Source organism: Dichomitus squalens (genome assembly GCF_000275845.1).
Source record: "Dichomitus squalens LYAD-421 SS1 unplaced genomic scaffold DICSQscaffold_1, whole genome shotgun sequence".
Lineage (NCBI taxonomy): Eukaryota > Fungi > Basidiomycota > Agaricomycetes > Polyporales > Polyporaceae > Dichomitus > Dichomitus squalens.
Genome location: NW_006766883.1, coordinates 2,229,609 through 2,251,595, shown reverse-complemented (window position 1 = coordinate 2,251,595; position 21,987 = coordinate 2,229,609). Strand labels below are relative to the sequence as shown.

General features: G+C 56.4%; 9 protein-coding genes across 9 annotated transcripts; 4 read left to right on the top strand and 5 right to left on the bottom strand.

Moving 5' to 3' along the window:
* Nucleotides 1-12: 12 nt before the first annotated feature.
* DICSQDRAFT_164989 (uncharacterized protein) lies at nucleotides 13-917 on the bottom strand (the record flags this gene model as incomplete). Its single annotated transcript, XM_007360516.1, has 3 exons — nucleotides 13-282; nucleotides 343-465; nucleotides 528-917. Coding segments are annotated over 3 exons (783 nt in total), but the record flags the coding sequence as incomplete, so codon positions are not given.
* Nucleotides 918-1,071: 154 nt separating this feature from the next.
* On the top strand, nucleotides 1,072-2,718 carry DICSQDRAFT_76606 (NIPSNAP-domain-containing protein). Its single transcript, XM_007360515.1, has 9 exons — nucleotides 1,072-1,325; nucleotides 1,377-1,479; nucleotides 1,537-1,582; nucleotides 1,636-1,730; nucleotides 1,785-1,852; nucleotides 1,923-2,092; nucleotides 2,146-2,247; nucleotides 2,317-2,389; nucleotides 2,454-2,718. The coding sequence occupies exons 1-9, from the start codon at nucleotides 1,239-1,241 to the stop codon at nucleotides 2,520-2,522; spliced, it is 813 nt and encodes a 270-aa protein (XP_007360577.1). The 5' UTR covers nucleotides 1,072-1,238; the 3' UTR covers nucleotides 2,523-2,718.
* Nucleotides 2,719-3,337: 619 nt separating this feature from the next.
* DICSQDRAFT_142725 (uncharacterized protein) lies at nucleotides 3,338-5,361 on the top strand (the record flags this gene model as incomplete). Its single annotated transcript, XM_007360514.1, has 5 exons — nucleotides 3,338-3,397; nucleotides 3,468-3,785; nucleotides 3,862-4,045; nucleotides 4,088-4,136; nucleotides 4,716-5,361. 5 exons carry the CDS (start codon nucleotides 3,338-3,340, stop codon nucleotides 5,359-5,361), a joined length of 1,257 nt encoding a protein of 418 aa, XP_007360576.1.
* A 1,045-nt stretch (nucleotides 5,362-6,406) lies between these two features.
* Nucleotides 6,407-9,725, top strand: DICSQDRAFT_158686 (WD40 repeat-like protein). The gene is made up of 6 exons (XM_007360513.1): nucleotides 6,407-6,463; nucleotides 6,524-6,671; nucleotides 6,733-7,595; nucleotides 7,647-8,736; nucleotides 8,796-8,932; nucleotides 9,000-9,725. Exons 1-6 carry the CDS (start codon nucleotides 6,429-6,431, stop codon nucleotides 9,616-9,618), a joined length of 2,892 nt encoding a protein of 963 aa, XP_007360575.1. The 5' UTR covers nucleotides 6,407-6,428; the 3' UTR covers nucleotides 9,619-9,725.
* Nucleotides 9,726-9,784: 59 nt separating this feature from the next.
* DICSQDRAFT_76597 (uncharacterized protein) lies at nucleotides 9,785-12,125 on the bottom strand. Its single transcript, XM_007360512.1, has 9 exons — nucleotides 12,021-12,125; nucleotides 11,899-11,945; nucleotides 11,588-11,835; nucleotides 11,277-11,395; nucleotides 11,082-11,220; nucleotides 10,795-11,031; nucleotides 10,552-10,742; nucleotides 10,131-10,487; nucleotides 9,785-10,068 (listed from the first exon to the last, which is right to left on the bottom strand). The coding sequence occupies exons 1-9, from the start codon at nucleotides 12,090-12,092 to the stop codon at nucleotides 10,015-10,017; spliced, it is 1,464 nt and encodes a 487-aa protein (XP_007360574.1). The 5' UTR covers nucleotides 12,093-12,125; the 3' UTR covers nucleotides 9,785-10,014.
* A 1,919-nt stretch (nucleotides 12,126-14,044) lies between these two features.
* DICSQDRAFT_164984 (uncharacterized protein) lies at nucleotides 14,045-14,484 on the bottom strand (the record flags this gene model as incomplete). The annotated part of the gene is made up of 3 exons (XM_007360511.1): nucleotides 14,045-14,297; nucleotides 14,356-14,384; nucleotides 14,452-14,484. 3 exons carry the CDS (start codon nucleotides 14,482-14,484, stop codon nucleotides 14,045-14,047), a joined length of 315 nt encoding a protein of 104 aa, XP_007360573.1.
* A 649-nt stretch (nucleotides 14,485-15,133) lies between these two features.
* Nucleotides 15,134-16,107, top strand: DICSQDRAFT_176831 (uncharacterized protein). The gene is made up of 2 exons (XM_007360510.1): nucleotides 15,134-15,492; nucleotides 15,573-16,107. Exons 1-2 carry the CDS (start codon nucleotides 15,256-15,258, stop codon nucleotides 15,909-15,911), a joined length of 576 nt encoding a protein of 191 aa, XP_007360572.1. The 5' UTR covers nucleotides 15,134-15,255; the 3' UTR covers nucleotides 15,912-16,107.
* A 301-nt stretch (nucleotides 16,108-16,408) lies between these two features.
* DICSQDRAFT_158683 (ribonuclease T2) lies at nucleotides 16,409-18,708 on the bottom strand. Its single transcript, XM_007360509.1, has 6 exons — nucleotides 17,852-18,708; nucleotides 17,716-17,788; nucleotides 17,639-17,654; nucleotides 17,433-17,583; nucleotides 17,026-17,350; nucleotides 16,409-16,970 (listed from the first exon to the last, which is right to left on the bottom strand). Exons 1-6 carry the CDS (start codon nucleotides 18,038-18,040, stop codon nucleotides 16,456-16,458), a joined length of 1,269 nt encoding a protein of 422 aa, XP_007360571.1. The 5' UTR covers nucleotides 18,041-18,708; the 3' UTR covers nucleotides 16,409-16,455.
* A 334-nt stretch (nucleotides 18,709-19,042) lies between these two features.
* Nucleotides 19,043-21,666, bottom strand: DICSQDRAFT_96282 (meiotic sister-chromatid recombination aldehyde dehydrogenase; the record flags this gene model as incomplete). Its single annotated transcript, XM_007360508.1, has 11 exons — nucleotides 19,043-19,283; nucleotides 19,357-19,483; nucleotides 19,547-19,596; nucleotides 19,654-19,658; nucleotides 19,722-19,903; nucleotides 19,960-20,306; nucleotides 20,360-20,580; nucleotides 20,633-20,790; nucleotides 20,856-21,038; nucleotides 21,100-21,430; nucleotides 21,502-21,666. 11 exons carry the CDS (start codon nucleotides 21,664-21,666, stop codon nucleotides 19,187-19,189), a joined length of 1,866 nt encoding a protein of 621 aa, XP_007360570.1. The 3' UTR covers nucleotides 19,043-19,186.
* Between the last annotated feature and the right edge of the window lie 321 nt (nucleotides 21,667-21,987).

Here is a 21,987-nt window from a genome sequence, read left to right as displayed (position 1 = left end):
GGCCATATGCACGTCATCAGCGGGCGCATCCAAGTGCCGTAAGAGATTGAGGAAACCCTGCGCCTCTGATCGACGCAACATCGTACCATGGCCTAGCCAGGCGAACGACGTGTGGATGTCCGAGACTTCCCGATCGGGAGATCTTGAAACATGTGTCTCCCGTAACGTCGTCGAGAGATGCTCGTGTGGCGGCAACAGGTGTATGGCCCGGGAAGCATCGGGTTCGGAAATACGGGCTTGGAGGGATTGAATGATCTCCGGGCGGATGAGGTAGTCGTCGTCCTGCATTGTGAAGTATATATCAGCCGCTCAAATGGGGGAGGACGGCGCGCGTGCACTCACCTGGATGAAGCAGTAGGGTGTGTTGGCTTGAGCGCAAGCGAGGAATCGCCCCTGAAAGAGCGAGTTTGCAGGAGCGTTATGAATCCGCAACTTCGACTTAGGACATCCCGTGTTCTTCATATCCTGCAAGAAACCTTCAGTCGGCCCGGATGAACGAGCGTTTGGGATGAGCATGGTATGCACACTTCGTAAGTGAGCCTCCTCGGGTTGTTGTTCCAAATGAACACCTCGGCAATTGTTCCTTGGAGCCAGGGTCCGCACAAGAGGGAAGTGATGAGCATGACGTTCGGGAAGCGAGACCAGTTGAGGATCACGGCAGTGACGTTGGGGCTTCCCTGCGAGACGACATCTTGAAGCACTGAAATCCGTTCATACGCGTCGAAGTCGGAGGCATCAGTGCGGTAGGTCACTGGGAGCTTCCTAGGCATGAAGTCAATGTCGGCGAGGAGGGGAAGATAGAGGGATTTGGGCGTTTCTTCTACTTGGGTCGGCCAAATCTGGCGAGCGATCAGTCCGAGCAGGACGGGGACGGCAACTGTTTGGAACGCCCTCCAGATCTGTTCGCGGGTGATCATGGCGACCTGAAAACGGCTTGGTTGGGGACAACGTCGATCACTGGCGGCCCAGCGATGTCGAGAGCGGTGGCCACCACCGACAGGGCATTAGACGCCCCACAGGTACGCAGCCACGTGGAGACGCGCGGTTGCAGTTGCCCCGCCCGCGGCATATGAGCTACCCCGCAACCAACGCGTCCCATCCTCCGGCCGCTTTGCTCTCTGCTGTCCATCTATACCTTCCAAGTCTCTGCTGGTCTACTGACCTGTCTGTCCGTGCTTAACACTCCTTAAACACCTCTGTCACTTAACTCGGTCCTCCGCAAGACACGCAACGCCATCATGTTGGCTCGTCTGGGCGCACAAACACTGAAGCACACTCCTCGAGTGGCAGTACAGACCCATGCCAGAAGGGCTATCTCGGTTCAGGTAGGGACCTCATCTGTGTAGGACGTCAAGAAGTGACGCTATTGCGCGTAGTCCTTATTACATGGATCTCCGGAAGCGAAACAAGAGGGTGACGTGCAAATCCAGCAGCATTCTAGGCTCGTGGCAAGGGGGAAGTATGTCCATGGCTTCGAAGGTTCGTCATGAAAGTGCTTCGACGTACCTTTGTCTGACGGGGGGGCTGCTCTTGCAGTACACAAGGTCAAGCCCGATTCGGTGCAAGAGTACAAGAAAGCCGCGTAAGCTTACTTCGTCCTTCACCAGTTCTGACGCGTGCTCATGACAGCTTCAGGGAGGCGTACTATACAGCTATCAAGGATGATCCAGAGTTGCATGTGAAGCTTACCGGTAGCTGGGAAACCGTGGTTGGCGATCAGGATGTGTTCTGTACGTGGCGCTCTTCCTCAGGCGGCGGAGCATTCTGACTGGCAGCTATTTCAGACCATATCTTGGAGTACGAGAATTACTCTGGTTACGACAAGACGACCCAGAAGATCAAGAACTCTGAGGTAAGTGCCCCCCCATTTATGCTGCCGCATTCGACCCTCACCATCACGATTTGATTGACTGCTACCCTAGCATCTCAACGCCTACCGCAAGTTGATACCTTATCTGACGTCACGGAATCAGCAGCTCTGCCAGGAGTTCGCTTTTTTCCCAACTGTTCCTCCGCGCGCTGAAGGCGGCATTTTTGAGTTGCGGACGTATCAACTCCACCCTGGCACGTTGCTGCAGTGGGAGCACACCTGGTACGTAAACCGCGTACCATATGCTTTGACAAGCAATTGACACTGCGTGATAGGCGCAAGGGTATCGAAGCGCGTCGTAAGTTTGTCGAGCCCGTTGGGGCTTGGTTCTCGCAGGTTGGACGCCTCCACCAGGTGCATCACATGTGGCAGTACCCGTAAGTGCTTTGATTTGCATTGTACCTGTCGATCATGTCACTTTGTCTCGTCTCACCTAACAATATCAGTGATCTTCAAAGCCGAAAGGAATTGCGCGAGAGGGCTTGGGTTTTGGACGGCTGGTCGGAGACGGTGTCAAAGGTACGTTCAGATCCACAAAGGAACAAATGGGACGAGTTGCTGAGCTGCCGGCGTTCTCATTTAGACTGCGGAGTTCTCTATGCTGATGGATTCTATCATCCTTGAACCTCTCCCCTTCAGCCCGCTTAAGTAGACAGGCCGGATCATATACCACAGACTGGATGTACTTCAACTGATGACGGCAAGCAGCGGCTACCGATTCGCCACTGACGCCGATTACCGTTGCTTGGACGGCGCGTGTGTACATTGTATATTTCCTGAATAGGCTTAGCCGCGCTCTTTTGCGTGCGAGCAGAGAGCGCTTCGGTTGGCAGCAACGATCCCACCACCAGCTTATCAGATTGCGCATTCGTCAGCGGGTTGCACCTGCGCGTCGTACCGAGAGAAATTTCTTTATCCGCTGGTTTATACCTATATACATATCCTGATGGGAGTGAGCATCTGCGAATTTGGTTGGTCCCGCTGTGGACACCGAAAGACGAAAGCCTGGTTGCGTAGAAACAGCTGCAGGAGAATCCTCGGCATTGCAATCGCGCTCGTTATGGATAATCAGTTCGCGATCAGTATTTTAGGGCTTGTTTCCGATTGTGCCTCCGAGTCGGGCACGCGGAAGTCCGAGAAACCACATCAAACGCTGTTGTGTTTTGGGTGCGCTGGTTTACTCTATATTCGTGTCCATAAATCACGGAAAAATACACAAAGATGCGGAAAGGGACGTACAGTACGTTGTAGGCTGCGATATGTGTATGTTGCGAGGCTCGGGCGAATGGCTGGTAAATTTAGGGCTGTGCGTTTGTTTGGATCGGGTGTCGGATCTAATACGAAACAAAGGGCTAGTGGGGGTCATGGACCCACAAGCTCAACTTGTGCGCCTACTCTTGCCTTTTCCTCTCCCCCGTCACACTAGTCCGCCGTCGCTCCCTCCTCCCTCCCCCCCGCCCCGCCTTCATGGCCAGCCTCAACAACCTCCTCAACCCGGACTCTTCCTATGAACCGTCCATCAGGCAAGTACTACATCGCATGCCCACGCTTCTCTCGACCTCACGTCCTCTCCTTCCCTCCATCACCCAGGTTGCAGGCCGTCCTCTCTCCCACCACCACGAGCCCTACTATTTCGCCTACCGAAAAGACCTCGGAGAGCAGTAGTACTGCAGTTGAGCTGAGGCCACCACCACCACGTGCCGAGGTCGTCATTCGCGCCCATGAACCCCATCCAGACTGCCCCGACACACTCGCGTGTCTCCCAGATACAGATGGCCGGCCTCAACATACACTTCCCGTTATTCTGCGCTGCACCATCCTTGGAAGCCCACGCAAGCGGTTGACAATTCGGGAGATATATGCTGCCATGGAGAGGAAGTATCCATATTATAAGACGGCGGGTCCCGCATGGAAGGTATGTCCTCCATTCGCTTCGACACACGCCCCCTTCTATCAAGTTCCCCTCGAATGATGCTGAAAGTATGGCTCAGCAATCTGTGAGGCACCATCTCTCACTCAATCGTCTGTTCGAGCGACAACCTCGCCCGCCCTCCGATCCTGGTTTCGGGTCGTACTGGACTGTCAACCTCGAAGCACCCCCCGGAACGAAGCGTCCAAGGAAGAGAGGAGGCAGATCGAATAAAGTCGAGTACTCTGAGAACGGCCCTGGGCCTGGTTTGGGATCGGGCCTTCCGACCGTCATTATTCCAATGCAAGTCCATCCGCCTCCTCTGCCTGCGTACTCTACGCCTCCGATGTCGCAAATGTCGCAATCTGGCCCACCATCAACGTCTACAATGATGTCGTCTTCGAATGGCGTTTATAATGGTATTGCTTCGGTGCGATCCCTGCCTCCCTCTCACATGTCACATCCTTCGCCCGAAGACCATTATCAGACACACCCTCACCATGACTCTTCGCACAGTCCTCCGCAGCATGCCTATTCGCACTCACACATACAACCGCCGCCGCATCCTCACCAGCATTCTCATATGCACTCCCAATCGCCGCACCCGCAGTCTCAGCCACCACCTCATCCCCACATGCAACATTCGTCCCATATTCACTCACAACCACCACCACACCACCATTCTCATCCACATCAGCACTCTGTCCCTCACCCTCACGCGTTGCCCTCATCACATCCACATTCTCAACCACCATCTCATCCATATGGGCATTCACCTACGCAGGGCCACCCACACTCTCAACCACCACCACCACCACCAAACCATCCCCATGCTCATTCGCAACCACCACCCTCTCATTCCAACTCTCACTATCATCATCAGCAATCGCATCAGCCGCCATCACACCCGCCGCCCCCACCACCGCCACCTTCGAGTGCGCCACCACATCCCCATCCTCAAAAGTCTGTCTCCACTATCGCGAAGTTAAGGCCGGTGGACAGTAGGTCATTCAGTCAGACATCTACGATGCGTTCTCGCAGGCTATATGACGAGGACGAGGACGATATGGACTGGGAAGACGGCGACGGCCCTCAGTTTTCCGATGACGACTACTCGAGTTCGGAGGATATGCCGTACCAGTATGATCCTCGCGCTCATAATCGCAACTCCAGTTCCTACTCGGGGTCCAGCCACCGTACGTATTCTGGGTCGCAAGGCCAGTCTGGCCGATCAGTCCTCCATGGGGCCTTTTCGAGCTATTCCAACACCGATCACCCCGACTCCACCATTGAGCGACTCAAGATGGAGATGGCAGGGCTCCGGCGGCAGTCGCAAGACGCTGTCAATGCATCCTTGCGGCTGTCCGACCAGCTCACGGCTTCTCAGGAGGATGCGGCCCGGGCGAAGGCTGCTTTGAAGGTTGCGGAGAATATGCTCGAAGAAGAAGCGCGTCGCCGGTTACAGGCGGAGCAGAATGCCGAGGAAGAAGCCCGGCGGCGGAGGACAGCGGAGGAATCACTCCGACAGTACGAGGCACAGGCGCGGGCGCAGCGGAAGCCCAACGCCTACGCCCGAGCTTAAGACACGCTTTCCCATTGTTCTCTTGCTTTCATTTCCGTATGCCCATGCTTTTGCTTAACACGTACATTTTGACTGTCCATTGCTTACTAGTCATCCCATCTACGCTTACGTCTACCTCATCGTCCTACACAGCGGGTCTATTTGTGGATCGCACACGGATTGTAATCAAACTTGGCTTTTCCCACTGACTTATGCGTATTTTCCTGCAGGAGTATTGCTCTGCTTGTCTAGTCTACCGTCATCTGCTATGAATGCACTTAGTGAATACCATCACGGCCTAAGAGATTTCTGTTACACGTCTGCTGGACGTCCAGGTGACTCGGAGTGCTTCCCAGGCTCCGGCCACTGTGTTCCCCAATCGCCGAACAAGGTGGTGTGCGCGCCGTCGGCGGAGTACCATTTGCATTTGCATTGTCTTGTCTGAGTCTTGTGGTGAGCACCTTCGCGACCCAGGGCAGAGGATGCTAGCGGAGTCTGAGTGTGAACTGCATTTGACACAATGCGCTTCCTGATTTAGCCGTCCGCTTTTACTACGCCGAATATGGTCCAGCAATGGATCATCGGCCGATTGCGCAGAGCGATGTTCCCTCGCTCGCCGCGTTTATCATGCAATTGCTACACCGATGAAAAGTCGCAGGATGGGTAGACTTCGAGGGCGCACACTAGCTCATTCTCGTTCTCTTCCTGAAGACCGCAATCGACAGGCGCGTCCTGTCATAGCGTGAGTGCAGCAGGACAAGCGAAGACCAGACAACTCCGCGCGGTTCTCCCGCTGACAACGGCAAGAGTGTCAAACAAAGAACATCCGAGTACGTTGCGCTTCCGTAAAGCCCTCCGTGCATCGTGGTTGCCTCCATCAAGCGAGAAGCAGGCGTCGGAGTGTGTGCACTCGTTCTGTTCTCACCCTCCCGCCACGGAACACGATCAGAAGACTGATTGGCGCCGGAAGGAGTAGGGTTGGGGCCGTTGGCCAACAAGACCAAACACCCTCTCGAAAATGTTGCAGGCGCCTCCGGCCATTGGCCCCTGCTTCTCTTCCGGCCCTCCGCACCAGTCCTCCGCCGCCCATGGACTCTGCCTCCCGTCCCAAGCTTCGGACTGCGTATGTTCGCGTCATGTAGCTCTTGGACACACGTTGACGATGTTTTTGCCGCGCATACAGTTACAAAAAAGGCCGCGTTATCGCGCCGCTGCACACGGCCGGGCCCGTAGCAGTCACCCCGGATGGAACGAGGCTGGTCACCTGCGTGGGCGAGGACGCTTTGCTGACGGATGTTAAGGCTGGTGTGGAAATATGTCGCTTTGCCGGGGTGAGTTAGACTGAATTATATCTCGTTGCAGTGATCGCTCAGCGCGAGTTGCACTGTCCAGGACACGGAATCCATCACGTCTCTATGCGTTACGCCGTCCTCTTCGCATCTTCTGCTATTCACGTCTTCGCTGTCACTCCGAATTTATGAAATTCCATCATCATTCGGCCCACAGACCAAAGCCATCAAGCCTATCCGGGTGGTCGCCCGCGCTCACGATGCGCCAGTACATGTATGCCGATCAGATCCCACGTCTACCTACCTCGCATCTGGTTCGGCCGACGGTGTTGTGAAGGTATGGGACATTCTGCGCGGGTATGTGACGCACCTATTCAAAGGCCATGGAGGTGTGGTCAGCGCGCTCGCGTTCAACTATCCCTTCGACCCGTCCTCCGTGGTCCGGGAGCAAAAGATGCAGCTTATTACAGCATCCGTGGACACCCGGATCCGTATCTTTGACCTCTCAGCGGCAGCGTCACGCGCGAGCGGAGGTTCAAAGCCCAAAGCAGTTCTAGAGGGTCATGTGTCGGTTCCGCGTGGATTGGACGTCTCTCCGGACGGGAAGTGGCTGGTCAGCGGAGGCCGAGACTCTGTGGTGCTCATATGGGACATCTCGTCAAAGGCGTCTCCAGCTCCAGTGAAGAAGAGCAGCAAAGGCAAGGGCAAGGAGACTGAGTTCTCTCCGGTCCTTCACAAAACCATCCCCGTGTTTGAGCGCGTTGAGGCGGTCGGCTTGCTGCACCCGGACGAGGACCTTGCGGGTGCGCCATCTGGTCCTGAGAAGCTCCGATTCTACACCGGAGGTGAGAAGGGCTTGGTCAGAGTGTGGGATGCGCGCGATGGCAGCGTGCTCTTTACACTAGGCCAGGAGCATGATGACCCCAGTCAGGATCAGGAAGAACAGCGACAAATCGTAGACGCCGTGTGAGTACTTTCGGTAGCTATATGCGCACAGCCGCTCACGAGAACCCACAGTTACGTTCCGTCTGCGTCAACAGTCGTCTCCGTACACGCGGACCAGAATATTCTCTTTCACTCACTTTCCACCCAAACGCTAAGCCGTCAACTAATCGGGTTCAACGACGAGATCATCGACGTCACCTTCCTATCCCCGCAACTTCCCGTACAGGCGTCCACTTCGTCACTATCCGACACCCACGTAGCGCTCGCAACGAACTCCTCCCTGATTCGAGTTTACTCAACGTCCTCGCTTGACGCCCGCCTCATCTCTGGTCATTCGGAAATCGTGCTCTGTTTGGACAGCGGTGCCCAGGGTCGCGTGCTGGCGAGCGGCAGCAAGGACCGTTCAGCGCGGATATGGGCGCCTGTCCTCCAACGCGTAGACGAAGCGCCAGGGCAGACCGTTCCCGAGTGGCGCTGCGTAGCTGTATGCGAAGGTCACGCAGAGAGCGTGGGCGCGATTGCTATGTCCCGTAAGGCGCTATTGGGCGACACAATCGCCTCAGCCTCTGCTTCTGGCTCCGCGATGGGGGCCGGCGATGACCTGCGCTTCATGTTGACCGGCAGTCAGGACCGCACAATCAAGATGTGGGACCTGTCGTCCGTGCCGCTCACAGCTTCGGCATCCGAGGAAAACGAGGAGACGCATATGGTCAAGTGCAAGAGCTTAACGACCCATAAGGCGCACGACAAGGACATCAACTCACTAGACGTGGCGCCCAACGACCGCCTGCTCGTCTCTGGCTCACAAGATCGCACTGCGAAGGTGTGGGAAATCGAATACGTCACGTCTAGCACTGGCGTACGCGGGGAACTTCGTCTCTTGGGGACGTGCAAGGGCCACAAGCGTGGTGTCTGGTGCGTTCGGTTCGGCCGTGCAGAGCGGGTCCTCGCGACGGGCAGTGGAGACAAGACAGTCAAGTTGTGGAATTTAGACGACTTCACATGCGTCAAGACGTTCGAGGGCCACACGAATTCTGTCTTGCGCGTCGATTTCATCAATGCAGGAATGCAAATCGTCAGCAGTGCGAGTGACGGACTCGTCAAGCTGTGGAACGTGCGGGACGAGACTTGCGCGGCAACTATGGACAACCACGAAGACAAGGTTAGCGTTGGTTTTCTCGTCGAAGACTAGCCTCGGTCTAAACTCCATCCCACCCATAGGTCTGGGCTCTTGCGGTCAGCAGCGATGAGTCAACCATCGTTTCGGGTGCGGCAGATTCCGTCGTTACGTTCTGGCAAGACTGCACTGAGGAAGAGCAGCTCGAAAAGGAGACGCAACGAGCACAGCTCGTCGAGAAGTAAGCCCACCTCTCGCACCCACCCCACATCCCACCGCAGAACGCTGTTCATTTTGTCCGCTTACAGGGAGCAAGACTTAGCTAACTACCTCGCCCTCCACGATTACCGCAACGCGATCCTCCTCGCGCTCGGCATGGCCCAGCCCGGCCGCCTCCATTCTCTCTTTGCTGCGCTCCCGTCTGCCGAGGACGCGTCACCATCCTCCATCACCGGCCACGCCGCCGTCGACGAAGTTCTTCGCACGCTCCCATTCACGGACCTCGCACGCCTCCTCCGCTACGTCCGTGACTGGAACGCGCACGCCAGGACAAGCGTCGTCGCGCAGCGCGTCCTGCACGCGATCGTCAAGCTGCGTCCCGCCGACGACCTCTCCCGCGCCTTCGACGCGGAGGCAGCATTCAACGCCGCCACTACTGTGCCTGCTCTCGACTCGGAGAGCACGGCTGCGGTCTCAATTTCCGTCGAGGGCCGTGGGGCGACCGCGCTCAAGGAGCTCATCGACGCGCTCATCCCGTACACTGAACGCCATCTCACGCGCATGGAGAAGCTGTTGCAAGACAGCTACGTTGTTGAGCACCTCCTGTCGGAGATGGACGACGGCATGTTCGGCGAACTCGGCGACGACGATGAGGACCTCGACAGCCACCCGATGGACATCGACAGAGCCATTGCTGTGTCCGCTTGAGATCCAAGTCGGAAGGTGTTTCCTGCGTCTTCAATCTCGGGAATCTACTCGAGGTCCTGGACTACTGCATGTAAAAGTAATGTACTCGCATCTATTTTCCGATTCACCCTTACAAGGCTCGCTGTATGCATGCGATCATCTCACATTCGAGGCCGGAGAAACTGACGTGAAGTATGGCGATTCTATCATTGGTTCTACATGTCATATTGGGACTACTACAGCCTACACGGAAGAAAGAGGAAAGGTGTAAGATACAGGGAATGAGGTCGTACATGGAAGACGCGACGAGTTGAAGATGACGAGGCCTGCCGGAGAAGATGCAACATCGCTACAAGAAATCTGATATCGTACACAGTCCTGGCGAAAGGTAACAGCTCGGCTGCCTGGGAGATCGCCTTACGTGAACATGACCTTCTCGCCGGGACGACCCTCGGACAGGAGGACGACAGCCTGTCAACATCCGTATGATTAGGACTTCTACAGGCACACATGAAAGCAAAGAGAGCACGTACGTATTTGCCGGAGATCTTCCAACCCGGCTCCTCCTTGTCAAGCTTCTCAGCGAGCTCATCCCCGTCGGGACCGAAGCCGACGACGACATCGCTCTTGATGGTGCGGAGACTGCAAATCCTTGGCGCACCGGCCGCGGACGCCATGGGTCCAATGGCGATCTCGAAGTCGGTTGACGGGGGCGCAGCACAGTCGTAGGTGAGCTTGCGGTGGTTCAGGTCGCCCTTGAAGAACACGAGGTCGGAGCGCGAGAGGTGGAGGAACAGATCAGGGGCCTCATTGTGGAGCTCCCAGAAGGTGTAACCCGTGCACCAGAAGGGATGTTGCTCGTACACCCATTTGCCCTCCTTCTCGTATTGCTACACGAACCCCAAGACGTCAGCACCTTCGAGCGGGGCTGGACATAGAAGCATTTATGCATACCTTCCAGCGCATGCCGAGACGGCGCAGACTGTCAATCTCTTCCTGGCTTGCCTTGGGGAACAGGTGGCCGTAGACCATCGAATTCAAGAGCCAATCCCAGTCCTTCTTAGTCACGTCGGACACGAACCAGGGGTAACGCTTTCCGTGGAAGCGAACCTCCTTGGCAAGGCCGCTTTGGATGAGGAAGTCGGCTGCACATGTGGTCAGATCTCGTGCACAATATCTGCGCTGACGGAAACGTACCGTAGACACAGTCACAGTACAACTCGAAACCGGCGTTGTCGAGAACGAAGTCGATGCGTCCACCGGTGCTCGCACGCAAGTTAACGACAGTCTCCCAGAGACGCTTCATGTGGTTTCCGAGGATGTTCTTCTCAGTCGCAGCGAGATGGTCACCACCGGTGGACTGGAGCGACTTGATCTGATCCTCGGTCATGTTGATTAAGAGCGAGAGGTCGGTTGAGTTACCCCAAAGACAGACTTGTACGTGAAGTCAGTATAAAGCTTGGTGCTTGTGTCTATTGACGTACTTTGGGTGAGCTCTAGGAACATCAAACGCTCAGCCTCGAGCTGTTCTTCAGGACTCAAGTTCGGCCTTAGAGTGAACGGCTCGGCAAAACGCATCGAGAGTTCGAAGACCGCCTCGCTCGAGCGTGAGAAGGTATCGCACTGTGAACACCCGTCAGTATACGAGCGGGCATACCACTGGTATGAGGATAAGAAACCTTTTGGCGGAAGAAGACATCGTAGTTCTTCCAGTGTTTGCTGACACTGAAGCTCTCCTGCAGACGACGGTACTTGTACGCCTCGGCAAAGAGCCAAGGTGCGTTCATGAACGTCTTGCCTGTAAACATTCACATTATCAGCATCGTTCCTAGGGATCATAGTAGAGTCGACACGAAGAGTAACGGAAGTCCAAAACAGGTAAGACTACACCCGGTGATACGGATAGCACAGCGTGGGAATAGTCCACCAGACACGTCGTGTCGTCATAGCGAACAATTGAAAGGGGTCAAGCAAGAGTATGCATCCTCACCTTGGAAGTACTTTGCAATGAGCTTGTTCCAGAGAGCGACGTCGGCCTCGCCATCGTCGATGATGGGGCGGAGCTTGGCCTGACCCTGCAGCTCTTGCTTGAGAGCATCCATGCGCTCGATGCACTTCACGAGGTCGACGATGCGTTCCTCGTCGTACTCCTGGTTGAGAGTGAGGACGACGTCTTCGATTCCCTTACCCAAGATGGTGGGCAGACGCTGGCCCATGGTCGCGTAGGCAAACGAGTACCTGCAAGGGGAAAAGAAAAATGTTGAGTGTGACGTTCGTTTCTGCCTTCCTGGGCGTACTCACTCGTGGTAGCCACGGTAGGCGGGCCATGGCGGGTTGTTGGGGTCAATCTAGGAGATTATGTCAGTCATATATGGCGCATATATGCGGGTTGAAGACGCGCAGGGGAAGGTGAAAGAACATACCGCGGACGGGGAACGGGGGTACACAGGCTTGATCTTCTGCCTGCTCGGCAGATGGGAGAGCTTGAGCGACATGCGGTTGGGGGCATCCTTGGTGCCAGTGGTGGCGTTGGCTGGCGGAGCGGCGCCGTTGGGTTCGAGGCTCTGGCTCATCTTGAGGTCGGAAAGTTGGTCGTCAGCAGAGACATCGACGGGGGGCGTAGGGGGGAAGTAGCTATCGGTAGACATGGTGCCCGCGCAGGAAGAGGACGACGAGGAGAACAAGGGGGTATCGGCGATAGGTACGGAGAGGAGAGGTTCTGTGTAGTGTGGGCGCGCTGATGCAGGCGGCGGATGAGGGGAATCAAGGGACTGACCTTGGCGGGTTTTATAGATGGAGATGGGACGAGAGAAAGTTGGGAGGATGTGCTGTTTGTTCGCGGGCCTCGTGCTTTTTCCTCGTCTCTCGTCCTGGGCGTCTCTCCAAATCTGAAGACATTGTGGCCATGACGTCACGCGTCGACGGACTGCTACCCATCCAGGGCACGTCGCCTGCCTTCCTCGCCGCCGGCCGTCTGCTCGCCGCTCGCCGCTCGCCGCCCGCTGCCCGACCAGGCGTGCTCGCTGCATCCAGCACAGTGCACGTCGCAGCGCCGGCGTATCGGTGTCGACGAGCGCGCCGCAATCTCCCCAAGGACCCGGCACCAGGGAGTCAGATGCACTAGCTTCGCGCGGCGCCGACGCGAGTGACGTTCGGCATCCCTGCACCACCGCTTATCACATCATTATCAGTCCCCCATTCGAAACGCATCCCGCGCCTGGCGCCCTCTGGGCTGCCTCTTTTGCTCATCGCCCCGAGTTTCTGCACGCAAACCCTCGCCATCTGCCCGACGCCTCCGCCTTCTATCGCGCATCGCAGGGGGGCCCCACTTCACGCCTCCGCACCCCATGGTGCTGGGCCTCTGCGTCTTTGTTAGTCGCCGTGCATTTCCAGGGCCTCTTCCTCACATCCTCGTGGCTTTCTTACGAGCCTCGGACGAGCATACCGCCAAACCTGGAACCGCCCCTGTCAATCCCCCCTGCAGAGCATCGCTTGGAAGGTGGCAAGCGTTCGCGAAGTCGACCCCGGTAGCCTAACGCCCATAGCCCAATTACGCAAACGCACCTAGTTTCAAACTTTCCGCTGTCCGATAACCGTTCCGCGAGTCCGAGCTTTAGCTCACCTGTTCTCTGAGACGTAAACCAGCACGACGGATCACCCAACCTCTCGGACGATCCTGACTAGTCACGCAAACAGAGCTTCCGAGTGGGAAGCTTCGCATAGCGTTCCCAACATGGCCACACACTATATGTCGTGTAGAATGACAACATGGAACTGTGTATGCGTAAGACTGTCCATTATGACCTATACATTCTTTGATGGAAAACACAGGATGACATCTACAAATCAAATCTGGCTACAGTCAGAGGATGACGTCGATGAGTCCGATAAGTCCAGATGTCATGCAACGTCTCGGAGCAGTCGTCCGGGGCACTAAGCCTATCTCAGAAGAACGGCTAGGTTTATGACTAGATATCAACGTGTCCTGCATACCGGGTAGATTGGCGTTGCCAAACAAACTACCGCAATCAGTCCGCTGCGGCGGGACGACGATGATTTTGTCTCTTACGTCCATCCACACGAGCGGAGACGCAACGACTCGCCGACGAAGCTCCATATACAACGTACAGCTATGATCCCGATCTGAGAGGTTTCAGTGAGAAGGAGGACAGGGCCGCGGTTACGCTTCGTGCGCATAGAGCTATTGGCTGCAATGTTCCAATCCAGGCAACTATTAGCACCGTGTGGCGGCATTTCAACGACTGACCCCTTAGACATTCAATCCGTGTACCTAAACATACCAGGAAGGTTCGGCGACAACTCCGATAATGTCGCACATCGCACGCATACAGCCTATCGCACATGGCGGACGTACATAATAGCTTGCGACTACAACATATGGCGCGACATGATTCGTCCGGATACAATCTTCACAGCTTCTACTTCTCTACTTCGTCGTTGCAGTTTCCTGGATTCCGTGCATCGCGGTGACATTTACTACAAACGAGGCTGAGCAGAGGATCTCCTGACAATTTGCAACACGTACGTCGCCGGCCGTCTTAGCAGCACGGTCAGAGTCATAGTTGGAATGTTTCTCCGTCCCGGTGCTCGCCACGAAGGCGTCGCGGTCGCTGGTTCCCTCGATATCCTCGAGGACTTGGCGGGAGTGTTCCTTAGCCTCCTCCGAGACGTTCGGGTTGCTGAATGTACAAGGTCGTGTCAAGGTCGTAAAGCTTATGCACCGAAGCCGACACAGACCTGATCGCTGCCTTGTGACCACGCGCAACCTGGGCGACAATACAGCGTGAGCGACGAGGACCAGAATAAGCCTGCACCATAGTATTTTTAACGTACGTTCTGTGCCTTAGCTTCCGATTGGGATGGCATACTGACTGAACGGCTGGGGAAGACTTTGAGAGTGGTGGTGGTGATGTGCTGATACGTGGATGGCAGAGGAGTTTCTGGCGTTCTCGACGTACCATCCCCAGCTTAAGTACCCTCCAGCCCAGAAATCTCCCTGCGTCATAGAAAAGGTCGTGACGAGCATTGCGCGCGGTTAGACAGGGGATGACGCGGGAAGGAGGTGACCATCGCGCGTTATGCCTGCTTTCGGAACGGGCTGAGTGGGTGTTCGCACACAAAAGTGGGACGCGAAGTACGCACGTTGCTTTTCACCGTGAAGATCCTGTACTGTGGTGACGTTCAACGATGTCCACTCATCCTCTGTCCGGAGATCTAGACCCTCCGCTCAACTCCGTTGCTCGTCCAGCAGTGGTAGCGACGGAGCAAGCGCGCTCCATGCCTCCGGACCACTGGAAGTCAGGTAAACGTGGGGTGTGTGTGGGGACGACATGCACAGCAGTGTTATATACATATATGGCGGTGATCTGGCCTGGGGATGGATGGTTAAGTAGTAGGACGTCGATCTGCGCCGCGTCGGGTAGTTGGCGGCCGAAATAGGCAGGCGACTTGCCGAAACGTTGCATGGGCGCTAGCACCCACGTTCTCCCTGGTATTCAGCACACTGGCACATTAAGCTGGGTGTCCGAGCCGAATCATTGTGCTCAGCTGTCGTGAGCCGATTGAGCCGTAAGGACGACGCGAGAGTAAAACTGGTGCCACGGCCTCCCGTGCAGCTCTACAGAACTACGACATCCTATGGCGCATCTTCGGCGAGGAATATATACCTCCCTCGATCACGACGAAGTACAGCCGGAGGATGAATACCTATACAGCCCTCATGAGAATGACATGGCTTGGTGGGTTCGAGTGTCGCGAGCATTCTCCACTCCCGCTTTGCGCCTTCTCTGGGCTGCGCCGCCGTCCCTCGCACCGCTGTGGTCCCTCTTGGCTCCCAAAACAACCAGTAGTGGCAGGAGTGCAGATCTATCGGAGGTATGTGTTCTCAACATGACCTGTCGTAGCCTGTGCATCCGAGATCTGACTATGCCGTCTTGTATATCGATACTACACAGCAGATCCTGAAGAGCCAGTTGTGGAACGAGCCTGACCGCTGGGAACGCTTCCTGTCCTATGCACCGCTCGTTCAGAAGGTTCACTTGCGCTCGAAGAGCTTGGAACTGCAGCTCGTGCGCGCCCTCGTGGAGCATAACGGAGGTTCCACCATCCTGCCATCTCTGCGAAATCAACCCGAAGGCCGGCAGGCCATGGTTGGAAGTGTCTCGCCGTCTACGGGCGAGGCGCGCTGGGCGTCCTATGCCAGACCTCCAGACCATGCAGGCCGCCGCCACCGCGCTGCGCGAGATGGAGGATGTTTTGCGCCGCGAGGAGGAGCCCTCTCCCGAGACGTTTAAGATGCGTACTCGGCGCGAGATGCTGCAGCGGCGCGCCAAGGGGCTTCTGTCTTGAGCTGTCATAGTCTTTCGACACCACTGTAGTTTGAACGTGATGACCGGGAGCACGCCCAGTGCCTTCGACTCTTCCAAGGACATACATACATATAGGCCTGTAGCTGCCGTATACTGTATGGTCGCGCGCCAAGTAACTGCCCTTACCCTTGCGTGTCTCTTAGATATAGCTATCTGGCACGGACGAAAAGGTGACGTGAGTTGGGCACTCCCGAATCACAAAGTAGGCACAGGTTTGCAGCCCCTAGGTTCATACGATCTACTTGTCTTGAATCGTGCTTACTATGCATGTGACGCCTGGGTTCTCACCTGTCCCCACGTCTCACCCTTCCCCGACGCATAAATGCCGATAACCTCGAAGCCACGTCGTATGATCACCTACTGTACAGTATACATTTCTCCTGATACACGCAGTGATACAAGTTTAGCACTGTTCGTACAATGTCATCCAATGTCAGAACACCTGACATCCAATGTCAGAACACCCGACTTAGGACGAGACGATCGAGAGTGTGAAGGTCTCGCTGTGGCTGCTGCCCGTGTAGACGGTCTCCTGAGTCGAGCCGCTGGGCGTGTCGTCCGCCGAGAAGGCCGTCGAGCCGCCGAAGGCGAGGAGCAAGTCGCTTCCTGAGGACACGGCGGAGAACGTGGACGCGCTGACATCGCTCCCGCAGCTGAACTTGCCGCTCGAGACGCCGCAGCTGCCCTTGGAGGAGCTCAACGTGAAGCTGCTCGTCGTGCCGGAGAAGGTGTAGGTGGCGAGGGTCTGGGTGGACCACGTGCCGGCCGAGATGAGGCCACCGGTGGACGAGGCATGGATCGTGCCCTTGCTGGGGAGAGGGCTGCCGGTGGGTGAGCTGCCACCGGAGGTGGTGGTGGTAGTGGTCTTGGTGGTGGTGGACTTGTGCGTCGTGGCGGTAGAGGTCTTGGATATGGTGGTAGACGCTCCGGACTTAGGCGGGTACTTGATGCCGCTGGAGCTGCAAGAGCCTTTCGAAGGAGCATCTATATTCGGCGTTAGACGCCTACCCTAGGTTTGACAAAGTCCGCGTCGACTCACCAATGGGAACGAAGGTGCCGTCGAGGAGTGACCCCTTGACGTTAAAGTACCATTCGATCGAGTTCAGGTTGCTCCCGTCGCAGTTCAGTGCGGGGGTGACACCCGACGCGTCCTTCAGCGCGCTTGTGAGAGTGGAGAGCGTGAAAGTCTTGCTGGAGGAGGGGGTAATGCCCGCTGCAGAGAGCCAGTCATATGTGGGGAGCGTCTTGAAGAGCTTCACGACAATCTGGAAGAATGCGACAGCCTCAGCACCCTTGGGGCTGCCAGAGGGCAAGCAGGAGGGCTTGAGGGTGCTATAGCAGGTTCCGTGCGTGCTCCACTCGTGCTTAGAATAACATGGACAAGCATAAGGTTTAGGACGTTGCTCGCCGATCCTACGCATGAGTTAACTTGAAACGGAAGCTCACCTCCCAGAACTGCTCGTTCTGCCCATTGATGTCGACCCAGAACTCCTGCATGTACGAGAGTGTGTCGCTCGCGCCCTGGTCAGTCAGGAGGCCCGCAATGTCGGTGTAGTCGCGCGACGAGTCGCAGTTCTCGGAAAAGGTACCATCACAGCTGCAGTACAAGGTCAACTCTCAGCGTCCGGGAACGTAAATTCGCAGCAACTGACTTGTCAGGCCAGAGGCCTACATGAGGCGTATACTTAGCTTGCGAAGTACCGTCGCTCCAGCAACGTTCGTGACGTACCGTGGATGGTCCAGGAGTTAGCCGGGCCAGTAGAGGGGTTGGTGTCCCAGAACTGGGTCTGGAGGAGTAAACCCTACACGAAGCGCACCCAGTCAACTCTTTAACGTCATTGTTCCGCGGCATCCGCAGCACGCACTCCAGGGGACTCGAAGCAGCAGAGGTCGGTCTGCTTCGTGGTGTTGTGGCAAGACGCGGGCCCGCTCGTCGAGCAGCCAGAGCTGATCCGTTTGAAGAGGTCCAGGGGGCCCACGGAAGTGAAGGGGGAGGGCCCAGCGACGGCCGTGCCCGCAAGGGCGACACCCAAAGCCAGAGTAGCAGCGAGCATAACGAACTAGGACTAGAGCTGGGCGGGCAGCGGATGAACAAGCGTAGGGCTAGGGACGTGGAGGGAGCTCGGCGACACGGTGACGGGCGCAGGATTCTTTTATAGATGCATGTCATACAACCATATGTCCATATGCATATGGAACCTACGCTCCCACTCCAAAACGGCAAAACATTATGCAAGGATCCGGCGCGGCAGTGTCCTGTCGCAGTTCATTGTCAACCGGCCATCGAAGGCGAGGGTTCGCGTCTTCGGTCTTCGCGAGGGAACCCTATCGCCCTGGCGAGATACGCACGGGCAAGCAACTGGACAGATACCGGGGACTGCGCCAACATGGCTCCCTGCGGATGGGACAGCGATACGCCCCACGCGAGCGTTCGGTACCATGTGCGTCGTTGCGCGCGACTGGGGGAATTCGAACGCCGCGGACGGGGAGACGAGGCACGATAAGTAGCTGCAGCACAAGTCTGATCAACAACAGTTCAGACGCCACCCGAAGTATCTCTGGCGTTGTCGTCGATGGTCGTCCAGCGTGGTTTGGAGCATCACATGTGCGCATGTGGACCCTTCGTCGAGGACGGGACAACCATCGATATCAGCTCGGCACCGTAGGGATTTTCGTGAATGCGAGCGCAGCCTCGGTGACGGCAAGAAGGCATCGAAGCTGGAGACGCTTGACAGGGCTTGCAACGTTTGCACATGAGAACGTTCGTGGGGGCTATTGGTCCATGCAGCGGCGGAATAGAGTAGAGTTGTCACGGGTGTTGTGCTTGCTGGGGAACAGTGCGGGTACCACGAAGATACCGCATGGAGCAACCCCGATATGGATCACAACACCGGCACTCGTTCGGCAGACACATGGTAGCGTGCTAATTCTGTCCTTCGCAGCTATGCTCGAATTCTCTAATAACGTACCCCGGATGACATCTTTCACAGGTGTCTCTTATGGTCGCAGCGAACATTCGCCACAACAGCCCAGGCCACATCGAGCCCATACGTTGTCCGAAGGCATCCGAGTCGTTATTAGATCGTCAAGTACATTTGCACAACCAAATCACTGCACCAGCCCTGCAGCCGGTCCCCCAAATATCCGACGACATTGGTCACGTTGAGCGAGCCGTCGCCGCCTGCTACGGCCAACCTCAATCACCTCCCAGATGCACGGATCAGTTTCGTGAGTGCGTCTATCCTCTGACGCCACCCATCCGCGTACAGGAATGCGACCAGACCGCTGATGAAGTCCCTGCAACGGCGATACACATAAGCTCACCTCGCCCACACATACGCAGTCGACAGCGGGTCAGCGAGACACGTACCAGCTCTGGGTGACGGACCGCACGGGGTAGTCGAGGACCGCCGGGATCGTCGTTTGGATCGCCCATCCCCACCGGTCGTACACAATCGCCTTGGTGTTCGTGAGCGCGCGCAGACCCTCGGGGCCCCCTGTATGCATCACACAATATCAGTGGCTGCTATTTCCTATCCATCACGGTCCTGGTGACGTACCGAACCGCCCATAGCCGCTGTACTTCGTACCCCCGAAGGGCAGATCTTGGCTGCGGATGTCTGTGTCAGCCCGCAGTCACTCAGTGATGTGCGTCCGCGATACGCACTTGAGCTGTCAGATCAAATATACGTCAGTCAGCCGATCCGAAGTGTCGAAATCAAGGGTATCACTTACATAGAATACGCCGAAGTCGTTGATGGCAACCATACCGCACTGAAGGCGCTTCGCCACTTTGAGGCACTCATCCTTGACGGGACCGAAGACGCTCGCGCCAAGGCCGTATCGCGTGCCGTTGGCAATCTCGATCGCCTGCTCGACCGTCTCGTACTTGATGATCAACCCAATGGGCGCAAACACTGGACAGAAGGGTAAGTCTCTGTGCTTCTGCACTCCTGCATCGCAAACGACTCACGTTCAGACTGTGCGATGGGAGCATCGGGATTGACGTCTCCCAGCACCGTAGGTTTGAAGTATGAGCCTCTCTCAAGGTATGGGTGCAGCCAGGGCTCGCCGCCCACAGTCAAGGTCGCACCCTGATCGACAGCTTCCTGGATGGCATGTTGAAGACCGGGGAATCGTTCACCAGATATCATAGCGCCGACGTCCGCGACGGGTGCAACACCATCTCCTGGGCTTTTAAGTGAGTGGCCAGGGCGGAGCTTGTCAGCACGCTCAGTGAAGAGGATGAAGAGGTCCTCATATTGAGACTCGTGGACAAGGATGCGCTCAATCCCGATGCAATTCTGACCCGCGTTTTGGCTGGTAGGCGGTATTAGCAGGAGACGCGCGGTGATACCAGATGAAACACGTACTATACGCCGCGCATAAGTAGGGGGAGATGCTTCTCCAGGTCAGTTGAGGGGAGAATGATAGCTGGGTCCTTTCCACCAAGCTCAAGGGTAACAGGAGTGAGGTACTCTGTTGCCGCCTGAGCAACGATACGTCCCACACGCTCGGAGCCAATGAAAGTGATATGACGAATGAACGGGGACTTGGTCAGTGCCTCAGCGTCCTCAGGGTAGCAGCAGACGAGCTAATCCTGCACGTCAACTCCCATCCCAAGGGATATATGGCAGCATGCGTACCTGCACGAGTTGCTCGTCGTGCCCGCAAGCCTTCAAGCACTCCTGGATAGCCTTCACGAACCATGTTGTCGACCAGATGACGTGCTCAGAGCACTTCAGAACAATACTGTTTCCGGCGAAGAGTGCAGCAATGATCGGCGACCAGGCATTGTGTAGAGCTAATTTGTGACGTCAAAGCATAGTCAACCACTGCGGTTAGTCATACTAGGAAGTATAAGCTCACGATAATTCCAGGAAACGATAGCAGAGACAACACCCAGAGGCTCGTAATGTACGTACGAGGACTTGTAGAACATGATTAGGTTGTTGTACCTCTTCTGCGGAGCGAGGGCGCGTTCGCCATGATTGATGAGCCAGTCAAGTTTTGAGCACGTCGTGATTATCTCTCCAAGAGCGGCGTCCAACACTAGAAGTGACGGCTGTCTGGTGAGGTGCGATCGCGAGAGGCGTGACAAGCACAAACGTACTGGTCTTTCCGGTATCCCGGCACGCGACCTTCGCGCATGTCTCCTGATTATCCACAAGCCACTTCTTCAAGCTACGCATGACGCGCCTGCGGTCATGGAACGAGGTATTCGCCCACTCCTTTTGTGCCTCGTACGCATCCGCGATCTTCTTTGTGATCTCGGTCGGGGTGTCAGCGAGGACGGTATCGAGGTGGTACGCGGTCGCAGGGTCGTAAGCTGTGATATACTTCCGGCCTTCTAGGGGTATCGCGGGGAGAAGGCCGTCAGTGTTGAGATGAGCCTCGAGGCCGGGCTCGGGCAGCTTCTGCGCTGTCCATGTTTCTTTGATTTGCTAATCGAATAAATATGCGCGCGCATGTCAATAACGCGAGCGATAGGCTGTATGCATCTGGAAACACATACGGGTGGGGGCGGGATTCTGAAGAAGATGGCGCGGTTGAGAAGAGACTGGTATCGGTTTATGACAAGCCAGATTCCGAGACCAAAGCAGATGGCGAGGAGCCAGGCAGGGTCTATCAACCCGCCTTCGTCGTCATAGTCGTAGTCGACCTCATGATAGTGAGTCATCGCGAGCACTGAGGAGCTCGTAGAGCGGATGATGAGGAAGGGGAGAGGGGAGGCGGAGAAGAAGACAAAACAGGGACGCGACGGACGCGGCGTGCGCGAGTCGTGGTTCAGAAAACAGCCGCCGGCGTACAAAGTTCGATTGACGTGGGCGCTACAGCTAGGCAGTCGCACGACGTGTTCGTGTACGCGTTGTTTGTCTCCATTTGTCTTCGGTGGCTGAGACCGTGGGCGGTGGCCCGCGTCTCCGGCCGAATGATCGCGATTGCGTTTGCAGCGCCTCGACGTCATTCCTCCCAGTCGTACTCGCTTGGCTACCTCAGC